The sequence below is a fragment of the Pelobates fuscus genome, chromosome 5 (genome assembly GCF_036172605.1).
Source record: "Pelobates fuscus isolate aPelFus1 chromosome 5, aPelFus1.pri, whole genome shotgun sequence".
Classification (NCBI taxonomy): Eukaryota; Metazoa; Chordata; class Amphibia; order Anura; family Pelobatidae; genus Pelobates; species Pelobates fuscus.
Genome location: NC_086321.1, coordinates 107,122,625 through 107,136,085, shown reverse-complemented (window position 1 = coordinate 107,136,085; position 13,461 = coordinate 107,122,625). Strand labels below are relative to the sequence as shown.

The following is a 13,461-nucleotide window of genomic DNA, read 5'->3' as shown; positions in this document are numbered from 1 at the left end:
AAGGTTGCTCTAATAGGGAGGACTCTGCTTCCTCACTTCATTTGTGCTGTAATGAAAGGCTAATACCAGGCAGTAACTAGCTCACAACCTTTGGATGGAAGGATTCCATAACATTTGGTCAATTTGCATCTTCCATCTTCCAACAAAAAAGGACCAGGTAATATTGTGAATTTCCAAATCTATGTGGCACAACATCAGTTGTACAATTTAGCTTTCCACTGATGATTCTGAGTAGGAGAATTACCAAATCCTTGGTCATTTTCCACATGCTCTCACTTCCATGTGGGTCAATGGAAATGTTTGCTTTTTGCTCTCACTTCTATGTGATTCACCGGAGGATTCCAACCACAAACACCCACATTTATGGGAATGATGTGACTACTTATGATAGGTAAGATTAGCAATTAAAATACATTTAACCCATTCTTAATAGCAATATTAATAAATCCAACATAATAATAATTGGTTAATTATTTTGCAGTTGATTAGAAACTATTTTATGGAAAAATGTGAGGTACAACTCCAATAAAGATAATAAAATAAAAAAAAAAGAAGAAGACTTTGAATAGACAGACGTTTTTGGAGAGGACATCCGACAATCAGAAAATCATTTTAATAACTAGAACAGATTACGAAAAATGTCAGTCTCTATTGTAATTTAAATAACTCCACTTGGTAGGACGTGTTTTATAAAAAATATTCCATATTATATTGATGACCCATAGGCACAAGTTCTCCCAGCTTTGTAGTTATGTATTTTTCTATGCTAAAAGGTGTATTTTCCCCTCAAAATAATGTATAATGTATGCATTTTTAAGTTTAGCTATCACAAATCATTTAAAACAATTTGACTAATTCACCTTAATGAAATTGTCCAGATGCAGAGGTCCTGTAGTTTTAAACCTAGCCCTCCCCTTCTAACTCCACCCAGACTTTCTGTGGCTGTCCAATCACACACTTCCTAATGCAGCTCAATGAGAAGTCCTTCGAGTCAAGTGCTATGGGCAATTGCTGCCTCTTGAGTTTAGCTCCAGCGAACTAACCAAACCAGGAAGTAACATGACATGTTGCCTGCTTAAGAGCAAAGGGGGTGTGGCCAGGTTAATTTATAAAAGTGTGAATTTTGCAAAATGAAAAAAAGAGGACACACTTTTCACACATAAGGCACTTACGCAAACTAAAGTGCTTTAGGGATCTGACGTGTCCATTTAAGAATACAGGTTTATTCCAAACACAATATACTGTTCCTTTAAACCATCTCAAACTCAGCTTGGTGTCACAGATATTGGAATCAATTTTCAACTATAATACACATTGTAACATTTTACTTAGTAGTAGCCTTTACATTTATATAGTCCCATATATTACAGTAGATTTAAATCAACAATTAAAGTTTACATCCTGTGTGCTTTAAGACTGGTTTATAATGACAATGACCTAAATTATGGCATGGAACTAAAACAGCAGAAACCATGAGCCACAGGCAGACAGGTAATGCGTTTGAAATTCCTACAAGCAGTAGGTTTCATTATGTCTGTTTCAATATTCCTTTCTTATTTTTCCTGGATACATTTCAAACACTCCAATGTTCTTTGTGGACTGCTCCAATAGTATTGTCTGCTCTGACTCATTCATTCCAATCGCGGCTCTAACCAGTTCTCAAACTGCTGCTAACAGCTGCCTTCTTGGTGTTCATTACTAAGTGGTGTATTTACTAAACAGTGTAATGTGAAATTGGACAGCCAACTCTAACGCTATTACTTTGCAGTTTGAATTTAAATACACCACATATCACAGTTTATTAAATAAACCATTCTGTAAATTGCCAGCCAGCTTTAAAAGTAAATTATAAAATATGTTATGTTATTAATTGGCTTAAAAATACACCTTAAACAGAAACCTGATTGACTTAAACAGTTTGTCTTCTATCAAAACTAAACTATAATTTAAAAAAATATATTTTCCTATTACATTTCTGAAATTGACAATTGAACAATGAATGACTAGTTTTAGAAGCAACGTAAGCATTTAAGTACAAATGTGCACAATTTTTTTAACATCGATGTGACATTTTTAGGCAAAACCAATTTATTGTCTGTTAGACCACATTATCAGGCAGAGGGTACATGGGGTTATTGTAAGTTGCAGAAAAACTGTCACTTTCTTAATTATAGCTCCACCTGTTATCTAACTAAAACTAGCTTTTGTTGTGCTCTGTTTTTCTTTTTATTCTTTCTAGTTTCTTTCAATGTCATTTATGTGCTTTGCTGTGCATACTGCACTGCCAGAGAAAATAGTGTGCGCACACCACACGGGCTCAAACTACACTTCCCAGTTAGCGGCTGAAACGTTGACTCCTGAGGGATTGTGGATGGTAAAGATGCAGCAATAAGGAAGTACAGCAGAGGAGAATTTTTTAGTGCCCTCCACTGCATTATTTACAATACATGCTACCATAGTGTTTACTAGGGTGAATAATTAAGTGAGAGGTAAACCTTTAATATCACCCCCTTATTTTTTATACTTTGACTCGTGGAGGAAACTGTTTTGTTATATGCATGTTTTCAAATAACTTTTCTAGAAACCATGCAACCTTTGCCTTAATGTCCATGCTGACTACAATAACATATAACATTCACTGACAGGCTAAGTGTACTGTGGTTTTTATTGGTGCAAAGATAAGACAAACCCTCTAAGTAACAATATCACATTTTATATAAAAACTTGCCTATTACAAGATATGTACAATCATGTCATATCAGGGGGGCATTCATTATGTGTATAAGCAATGTATAGCAAAACAGATACTAGTGCACACATTTTAACCCAAAACAGAAAAAACATACGTGGTTCTGCTGAGTTGGCTTTGTGAACATTCATACAATCTTCGTCAATGGTCGCCATCCCATTCTTCAGTGCACACCAGCTCTTTAGTGCAGTCCAGGTTTTGTCAGTATTCTCATAGGAACAGAACTGGGAAATGCACAAATCCTGGACTGTTACTGCACTTTGAGGACTGGGCTGAGAACCAGTAGTCTACATGGTTGAATTGACCGTTTTGCATTTTGTCTACAACTGTGAAGCTGCAGTCCCTGTTTTGCAAACAATGCAAAATTGGAATAATGAGGCCATGCACTACTTAAACTTTATAATACGGAAGAGCAAACTGTTTCTTTTTCTGTTCCTTCATTTCAAGTCTTGATTCCATTAACGAAGCCAGTGTCTTTATAGCTTGTACTTCGTTTTCTGGCAAAATAAAGACAATTCTTCTCCTAAAGTTGCATATTTTCCATTTGGATAAAGGAGATTTTAAGTTGATCAGTTTAGTCGTGTATTGCGAAACACTTTCCATAATCTGAAAAACAGCTTTACCACTTTTTAAGAAAATAGGGCATATACGCCAAGCCCTGTTGAGACGTGACTCTTTTTTTGTTCCTTCTTGTGAACATTTTGTCAGAACCAAACATTTAACGCTATTTTTTTTCTTTCAGTTATTAATATTCAATACATGAATGGATTACTGGCCCGACTGAATCTGGAGCTAAAGAAGTAATTGAATAAGATTTGGACGTAAACACTTTTCAAAGAAAGCATATGGACTTTGGTGAAAACTAAACTGGATTTTACGCATGTGTGACAAACCTAGCACTATACGAAATGTTTCCAACTAGAAACATTTATCTGAATTATGTAAAAATAAGTTCTATTTGTTTGGTACAGACACTTGACAACTAAAGTACTTAGACAGGCAAATATCAGGATATCAGATATGTCTATATGTTTTATTATCATGACATTACATTTAAGTGAAGATGCTATTTACTTAATCAATGTTTGATTCAGTATATGCCGGCATGATATTGTCCTTTCAAACTTGTTGAAGGTGTTAAGTACCTTTGTGTCATTGTGAAATTTGAGTACATGTATGGTACTGGCAGTGGTTATCTGGTGAGCTGTGAATACAGGGGGAAACATGCAATACCCCCTCAAGATTACGATCCTTCAGGTGTATACTGTGAAAGGTTCACAGTGCTGCACTACAGAGAACTTTAAATCATGTGACTGTGACAATGTGTGATATTTTATAGCCCAGCATTGCATCTCCTGAAATGGAGCCCTCGATACTCCCATCTCCAGTGAGACCATCTTTCCATGAGACCATGAATTAAGGGCACATTTTGTTGTCGGATACAGCCACCAGACCTTTTGGCAAAGAAAGAAACAGAGATAGTTTCCATACTTACTTTTGGAAGGAGTACAAGATGTGTTTCAAAATAAAAATAAAACATTCTGGAGGAATACACTAAATTTGTAGAAAACAATCCAATAATACTAAGATGTGTTAGAAAAACAACCAGGTTTGTTCTAGTTCCACAGATTGACCTTATGAAGTCCAATAAATTCACCCTAGTAGTCAGTTCTGGACATATGGTCAATATGGTATTCTTTCTTTACTCTTCCTTAAAGAAGTCTGTTGGTCTGTGTCTAGATGGTGGCACTATTTATATAGATAAAGAAAAAGATCTGTTCAAGCAGGATCAAGTCCAGATGCAGACCATCTGACTTATAATATTAACATTCTGTGTTGTTCATTTAAATTGTAATCAGATTCCACCTCTCTCTATGCGGACTATTTTTACCATCATGCCCTTAAATTAAGCCCTTCACCATGATGTCTTATGAAATGCCTTGGCTCACCTGAGTTTGGTATTATGAGTCTTTTTGCAGTTCAAGTATATCAATGCCAATTAAGATACCGGCATTTGCTTGGTTGGATTTTAACCTTATGATACCAGGTATATTTATTAAAGGATAGAGACAACCCATGATACTTTTACTTTATTTATAAAATCATTTATATCTAAAAAAAAAATTGCTGCATATAAGGTAGTGTTAAAGCTCCTATTTACATAAATGAAAAATAGCTAAAATATTTCCGATTTGGCAAAAACTTTAAAAACACTGTATGTGTGCTGAGGATTAAAATAAATATTGCTGTTAACAGCACACCCACATTAATGTGGGTCTGATGGAAAGAGACTCCAAAGATTATAATTCAACCCTTAAACTACAAACACCTGCCTAGCATACATATGTAATAAATCCATATGAAATGAATATGTGTACACTAAAACACATTGGGTTTTGCTATACAAAACAAAGATGTCTATTCACTAGGCGTACTGACTTGGGAAAGAGACTTGGAAGTGTAGGCTTAAATATAAAAATATTTCTAAATCAACCGGGTTAGAAGGTCACAAGCTCAGTTTTAGCTGAAATTTTCATTCTCCCCTCTATTCTTTTTTTTTTTTTTTTTTTAATATATGTAGTGAATAGTGCCAATCATAAAATGTGTGTTCCTATATTAAAAAGTACTTTACACTTTCCTAAACTATGGCAATTTTATGTGATTTATCGAACTGTGTGGCAGGTAATCACAAAAATGTGATGTCCAATTACAAATTGTTTTTTATTGTCAGTTTATATGGCATTGCATTTTATAATCTCAGTCTAGCTAAGGATACATTAACACCTTTAATTTAGGCACTATGATTTTTAATTTACATATAATATTGAAGATGTGAAAATGCTCATACAATTTTGCTTTTATTAGTTTTTCATTGTAAATAATGAAATGCATGATATAATTCATTTTGCTATTAATGCATTTCAATATAAAGATATAAAGCTAAACTGAAGTGACAATAAGGACAGTAAAAAAAAAAAACACCCTACACACACTAACAAATATTTTGTTTTTAAGACTAAATAAAATTTGCATTACTTTCATAATGGGTCTGTAAAACATACAGTTTATCACTTCTACATAATTTAAGAGTTTATTCACTAAACAACAAAAAGTAGACGTTGAGACAAATTAGCAAAATTTCATGCAAAACAGCCACTTTGGAAGCATTCTCCAACTGGTTATTTTAACCTGAATTTTGCTATATGGGTTTCAGTTCACACACCAATCATGTTTGGGGTTTTTTCACGAAAAAGTGATTTCTCTAATGAACAGAACAAGGTTTGCTTTACTTTAACCAATCAAACCATCATTTAAGTAAAAGATGCTTTTTCATTTTTTAAATATGATTTTCGAGAGTATATCAGTAGGCTGTCGAAGCCAATATCTATAGTGCTTTAAATGGAAATATATATATATATTTTTATTAAATTATATTCACAAGATCTGTAAGATAATCAGGTAGTCATTTTAACTATGCAAGTATCTTAATGGACAATCTCAATGTAATGCACTTTTAATTCTTTAAGAATGCTTTATTTCTTATTTACTGGAAATTCATGGAATTTTTGAAGCAATATTTGAATCTTTTACATATGTGGTGTCTAGCAAAACATTGGATAAATAAATACTGAAAGACCCAATTGTGACCATGTTAATGTACTTTATGTGTCGTAGTGGAAGTGTCTTAAACTGGTGCTAAATTTTAACTTGAATGAAATCCACACAAGTCTATGCAACTCAAAGAGATAGAGCTTTATTTGTATTTGTGATCGATTCTGTGAAACACCACTTGCTTCTGCATTCATTGTGCTTTTGCTTGAAAAAAAAATAGAAACTTTACAACTTTATTAGTTAATCTCCTATTTATAACACTAGCCATTTCTTTTTTGCACTTTCATATTTGTTTTACTTGTCTGTACTATCCTTGCAAATTCATGTGAAAATTACTTGAATAAAACATTTTCAAGTGTGTAATGCCTGATGAGTAATTCTATATATAAATATTTAAGTCTAATATGTTGTTCGCATATTGTTTAACCCCTTAAGGACACATGACATGGGTGACATGTCATGATTCCCTTTTATTCCAGAAATTTGGTCCTTAAGAGGTTAAAGGTGTTTCAAAGGGACAGTTCAAGCACCGCAATTACTTCAGGCCTCTGCAGCATTGTAAATAAAAACAGTACAATTTTTGAGAACCAGTCCTGATTACATTTTATAGTACAAATGCCTAATAATGGCTCTTAGACTAAACATATTGACACCAGACACGGTGTATGTAGAATGCTTCTCACAGAGAAGCATTAGATTGGTAGATCAAGAAGAATGCGTAGCTATTGGCCTCAATACTTCCCTTTAAGACAACTATCTCATTCAACAGCTTTTGTTTTGAATTAGACACAGAAAAAGCAGGTAAGTATGATGAAATGTCATAGGAATTGTGGAAACTTGAATTGCACATGTACATTCACGACTCAACCAATGACAACACAGAGTCATGCCGGCCATGGATGCACATTCTACATGCTCAAGAAATTTACATCTGCAGCGCAAGTAGAGTCGCTTAGACACCATTGGCCACCCTGCTGCAGCACTGTACAAACCAAACCACGTATAAAATCTGTATAAAAATCAATGACATCCATCTGAGCACCGCTTAGCAACAGAGGGAGACACTAAAAGATTTTGCATCCATCTCTGTCAGCAGGTGAAACAATAATTGACTTTTGACATATTTATTTTTTTAAATCTCTTTCTTCAAGCAGTGCTGTGTTGGTTGAAAGGCAAGAAGAAAACTGCCCTGAGGTAGGAAGAGTTTGAGTGACAGGAATACATTACAATGCTGGTTTGCTTGAAGCGTGGGTTGGTGAACACTGTAGGGGAGATGATTATAGGATCTTGGGATGAAATGGAAGTCATTCTATTTACTGTGCTTTACTAGTTGGTCTAAGAAATAAGGGTATGGAGACAAAAAAAAAATGTCCTGGATAAAAATATTTACTCTTTACACGGATATATAGAAATCCTCTCAATATACAGGAGTAAACTACTAAATGTGATATATATACAGTTGTAATCAAATTTATTGTCAAAATTTACTGCTGTTTGCAATGTCCAAATCCAAACCCTCAGTGACCTCTAAAGACCTGCAACAAGACTTGGTGGCAACGGGCACTGAGATTTCAGTAAGCACAGTAAGACGCGTACTGAACACAGAAGGTTTCCATACCAGAACTCCGAGACGTACACCACTACTGACCCAAAAGCACAAAAAAGGTAGCTACAATATGCTCAAAATTATATAAAGTAGGCCACAGAAGCTTGGGGAGTCTGTTCTGCAGAGCATTGAAACTAAACTGAAACCTTTTGTGCCAATGGATCAGCAGTATGTCTGAAGAAAGAAGAATGTTGCATACACTGAAACGAACACTCTGCCTACAGATAAGCATATTGGTGGCTTGGTGATGCTGTGGGGCTGATTTACATCCTGTGGCACTGGGAACCTGCAACGTGTGGAAGGCCAGATGGATAGATTTAAGTATCAGGAAATCCTAGGAGAAAACATCATGCCATCTGTGAGGAAGCTGAAGCTTTGGCATCATTTGATCTTCCAACAAGACAATGATCCCAAGCATACCTCAAATTCCACCAATGAAAGTCTGTAAATTTTGACACTTGCAGAAGTAGTCCTGGGAAATTCTACAGTGGCCATTGCAGTCACCTGACTTGAATCTTAAAGAAAACCTCTGGTGGAATTTGAAGAAGGCAGTTGCAGCACGCAAACCCAACTCCATTACTGAACTTGAGGGCATTGCTGATGAGCAATGGGCTAAGATTCCACAAGAACGCTACCATAAGCTGGTGTCTGGATATGCATCACGTTTGCAGCAGGTCATAACAGCAATATTCTGCTCTGCTAAGTACTAAAGATGCTTGCCATGAAGGGGTTGAATGATTTTGAGACTGGAGAAGTCATTATAAGTTGCATTTTCAGTTGAATTTTGAGAAACCTCTTGAAGCATTTGTTGTGTTAAGCTATTTCTTTATTGCTTTTGTTAGATTTGTTCATTTCAAACAGCTGAAAGTCTGTAAAGTTTGAAAATAAATCTGATTTTAAATGGGGTTTGAATAATTCTGATTACAACTGTATGTGAGTAAAGGTCTGTATGTGTGTAAACATATATGTATATATGTGTAAAGGTTTGTGTGTATAATATATATATATATATATATATATATATATATAATGCCAAAATACCAGAGTATTGCAGTATGCAATGGAACCTTTTTTTATTAAACTAACATAATATTTCAAAGACAAGCTTTCAAGAGCTTTCCTCTCTTCCTCAGGTTTTAAGGAAGTGAGGAAAACTCTTGAAAGCTTGTCTTTGAAATATTATGTTAGTTTAATAAAAAAAAATGTATTATTCTCTGGTATTTTGGCATCATGTCTACTGGACTAATACGGCTAATCCAATCTATATATATATATATATATATGTGGTCGGTAACATATAAGCCGTGCAATAACATTAATGGAACAAGTTGGTAAGGGTAGGGCTGTAATAAAAGAGGGCCCCCCAGGTAGAATGAGTTTAAAGGAGAAGGGTGAGACAAACTGAACGGCACGGCAAAGGTAAGCAGGGGGTGTGGGTTTTTATAGGAAAGCTAAACTCCCCCCAATAAATACAAGCCTTTGGCCTTTGAACATATATATATATATATATATATATATATATATATATACACACACATACATACACACAACAAAAATTACTTTGCTCATTGATAGAAAATGTCATAAACGTGCACAAAGTTTCTAATGCATGGCTAGTGCTAGTTCACATGAAACAGAGATACGTGAAGCAGTGGGTGGGTGAGAGTTGGGCAAGAGGGAAGGTGCAGAGGCTGAAGTAACGGTTTATTGAGGTTGGCAACATGTCATCAACACAATAAATACTCCATTGGTAGTACTGAAAAAAAATAAAAAAATTAAATTAATTTAATAAACCTCTAAAATCCTATCATATATGCAAACCGATATATAAATTCACAGGAGTGCGCTTGAAAACCAGAATACCTATAATACATTTTTTTTAAAAAGCATTATATAATCCAGTCCTTAGAAGGTAAAACTAATCAATCATAAAATCTCAAATGGATTTCCTGGGACCCTAATTTATCAATAAATATAGTCCTCGATAGTATAAACTCTTCCTAGGATGTACATTAATTGATTTTATATCATAGACACACCATGCAAATATAGATGCCAGGGGCAGTACTCATTGAATTTACTTCATCTCAGGGTGCATCAGTGCCAAGCTAACACATTTTCTCAGCATTAGCACAATATTGAGCTTGCATTGCAATTTTGTGATCCATCTTCTGGTGTACACAAGAAGTAGATTAGGATGGAATTTGTAAATACATTGCATTGCATTACATTCAAGTTTATTTGAGAGTAGTTTATCTAAATCTAAACATTGATAAATATTTCGATCAGTGTCTGGATTTTAATGTTTAAATGCCCCAGGATAATTATGCCACTCCAGACCGGGCCATTTTGATTTTAGTGAGTAAGATTGTGAAAGTCCATAGAGTGCATACTCTGTTTACGTTCTGTATACAGGTGATACTCGAAAAATTAGAATATCGTGCAAAAGTTCATTTCTTTCAGTAATGCAACGTAAAAGGGGAAACTAATATATGAGATAGACGCATTACATGCAAAGCAAGATAGTTCAAGCCATCATTTGACATACGTGTGATGATTATGGCTTACAGCTCATGGAAACCCCAAATCCACAATCTCAGTAAATTAGAATATTGTGAAAAGGTGCAATATTCTAGACTCACAGTGTCCAACTCTAATCAGCTAAGTAAGCCATAACACCTGCAAAGGGTGTCTGAGCCTTTAAATGATCTCTCAGTCTGGTTCAGTAGGAATCACAATGATGGGGAAGACTGCTGACCTGACAGTTGTGCAGAAAACCATCATTGACACCCTCCATAAGGAGGGAAAACCTCAAAAAGTAATTGCGAAGGAAGTCGGATGTTCCCAAGTGCTGTATCAAAGCACATTAATAGAAAGTTATGTGGAAGGGAAAAATGTGGAAGAAAAAGGTGCACAAGCAGCAGGGATGACTGCAGCCTGGATAGGATTGTCAGGAAAAGGCCATTCAAAAGTGTTGGGGACTTTCACAAGGAGTGAACTGAGGCTGGAGTCAGTGCATCAAGAGCCGCCACACACAGACGGATCCTGGACATGGGCTTCAGATGTCGTATTCCTCTTGTCAAGCCGCTCCTGAACAACAAACAATGTCAGAAGCGTCTTACCTAGGCTAAAGAAAATCAGACTTGGTCTGTTGCTCAGTGGTCCAAAGTCCTCTTTTCTGATGAGAGAAACGTTTGCATCTCACTTGGAAACCAAGGACCCAGAGTCTGGAGGAAGAATGGAGAGGCACACACTGCAAGATGCTTGTCCAGTTCGAAGTTTCCACAGTCTGTGTTGATTTGGGGAGCCATGTCATCTGCTGGTGTTGGTCCACTGTGCTTCATTATGTCCAGGGTCAATGCAGTCATCTACCAGGAGATTTTGGAGCACTTCATGCTTCCTTTCTTAGACAAGCGTTATGGGGATGCTGACTTCATTTTCCAGCAGTACTTGGCACCTGCCCACACTGCCAAAAGCACCAAAGCCTGGTTCAATGACCGTGGGATTATTGTGCTTGATTGGCCAGCAAACTCGCCTGACCGGAACCCTATAGAAAATCTATGGGGCATTGCCAAGAGAAAGATGAGAGACATGAGACCGAACAATGCAGAAGAGCTGAAGGCTGCTATTGAAGCAACCTGGTCTTCCATAACACCTCAACAGTGCCCCAGGCTGATAGCTTCCATGCCACGCCGTATTGAGGCAGTAATTGCTGCAAAAGGGTTCCAAACCAAATACTAAGTCCATATGCATGCTTATACTTTTCAGAGGTCCGATATTGTTCTAGGTACACGCCTTGTTTTATTGATTGCATGTAATATTCAAATTTACTGAGATTGAGGATTTGGGGTTTTCATGAGCTGTAAGCCATAATCATCGCACTTATGACAAATCATGGCTTGAACTATCTTGCTTTGCATGTAATGCGTCTATCTCATATATTAGTTTCCCCTTTTACGTTGCATTACTGAAATAAATGAACTTTTGTATGATATTCTAATTTTTTGAGTATCACCTGTATTTCTATAGATAGACCGTGTAATTCCAATGTCATTGTAATTCTAATAAAAAACAAAGAAAAACAAGTTACCTGCGCTCTCTCCTTAATCAAATGGAGGTTTTTATTTACCTCCAATGGCCATGAGAGGATAAGCCCATCTGCCAACATCAAGGCAGACCCCCTTAGGTGGGTCCTAACTGTAACCATTCACCTTGCATCCTTGAGCTTCTGGCAAAACATCTCTAATGAGACAGAAGGGGGTATTTCTTTATATACACCCCTATATATTATTAACCCTTAATAGGGAACACATGGGATGGGCGGCTGCATTGTAACAAGGCTGAGTGATACAAACACTGGATACAAATGAAAAAAGATAAGTCCTGCGCTCACTCCCATCACTAATGGGCGGCAGCAATGACTACAGTACACATCAGCCCCAATATATAGTAAAAACCAAAGAAAAAAAGTTACCTCCAATCGCCATGAGAGGATAAGCCCACCTGCTAAAAAAAAACAAAAAAAACAAAAAACCTTCTGTCTCATTAGAGATGTTTTCTGCCAAGGTGAATTGTTAGAGTTAGGACCCACCTAAGGGGGTCTGCCTTGACGTTGGCAGGTGGGCTTCTTCTCATGGCCATTGGAGGTAACTAACACCTCAATTTGTGTAAAAATACATAGGGATTAAGGAGAGAGCACAGGTAACTTGCTTTTCTTTGGTTTTTACTATATATTGGGGCTGATGTGTACTGTAGTCATTGCTGCCGCCCAGTAGTGATGGGAGTGAGCGCAGGACTTATTTTTTTGCAATTGTAATTCTAATGTTGGCCTTTTTTTTTTTAATCCCCAAAACGGATTATTTCAGTTTTTTTCCCCAACTGAACCTACAACTCTAAAACACTAATAATAAAACATTCTTATTTAAGGAAAAACAAAAAGACCTCTTCTGCAAATGCTGAAATCTCATTTTTACTTTTACATAAATAGCCTCACCTTGTTAGAAGTAGGGACTAACATCAAAACCTCAGAAAGTACTTTGAAGGTAACGCAAGGTAAATAAAGACTTCCTAACTAAATATTTTCATGTTATTAATAAAAAATTGTTTTTACTTTTTTGCTCATTTCCCCTAAGGAGTAGAAAGATTCAAATTTTGCCAAATGTAGAACTATTCACGCTTATATATATATATTTTTTTTTTTGTTTGCTAATGAGAAATTTGCTATAAGGCGATTTATAGGATCCCGGTGAATTAATATACTGAAGTGGATGCAGACCATTCAGCATCACTGTCCCAGACAACAATTTATGATGTATTATTCCTAAAGGTCAAGAGATTCATGAGAGAATTATCTCTTTCTGATACAGTCTGGGGAGAGTGCATGAGTGCTTTTTGCTGACTGCAGACAGTAGAGCAGCAGCCATCTGATTTGGGTGACAATGTGGGGACTGTCAAGTGACATTAGTTGTCACAGCTAAATTGCCAAATATTTTTA

General features: G+C 36.0%; 1 protein-coding gene across 1 annotated transcript in view; it reads left to right on the top strand.

Moving 5' to 3' along the window:
* LOX (lysyl oxidase) overlaps positions 1 to 6,724 on the top strand; it is a 51,668-nt gene extending 44,944 nt beyond the window's left edge. The window contains exon 7 of the mRNA XM_063454120.1: positions 3,492 to 6,724. Coding sequence (XP_063310190.1) covers positions 3,492 to 3,498 — 7 coding nt within the window. The 3' untranslated portion in view covers positions 3,499 to 6,724. The remainder of the gene's footprint in view (positions 1 to 3,491) is intronic.
* Positions 6,725 to 13,461: the final 6,737 nt, after the last annotated feature.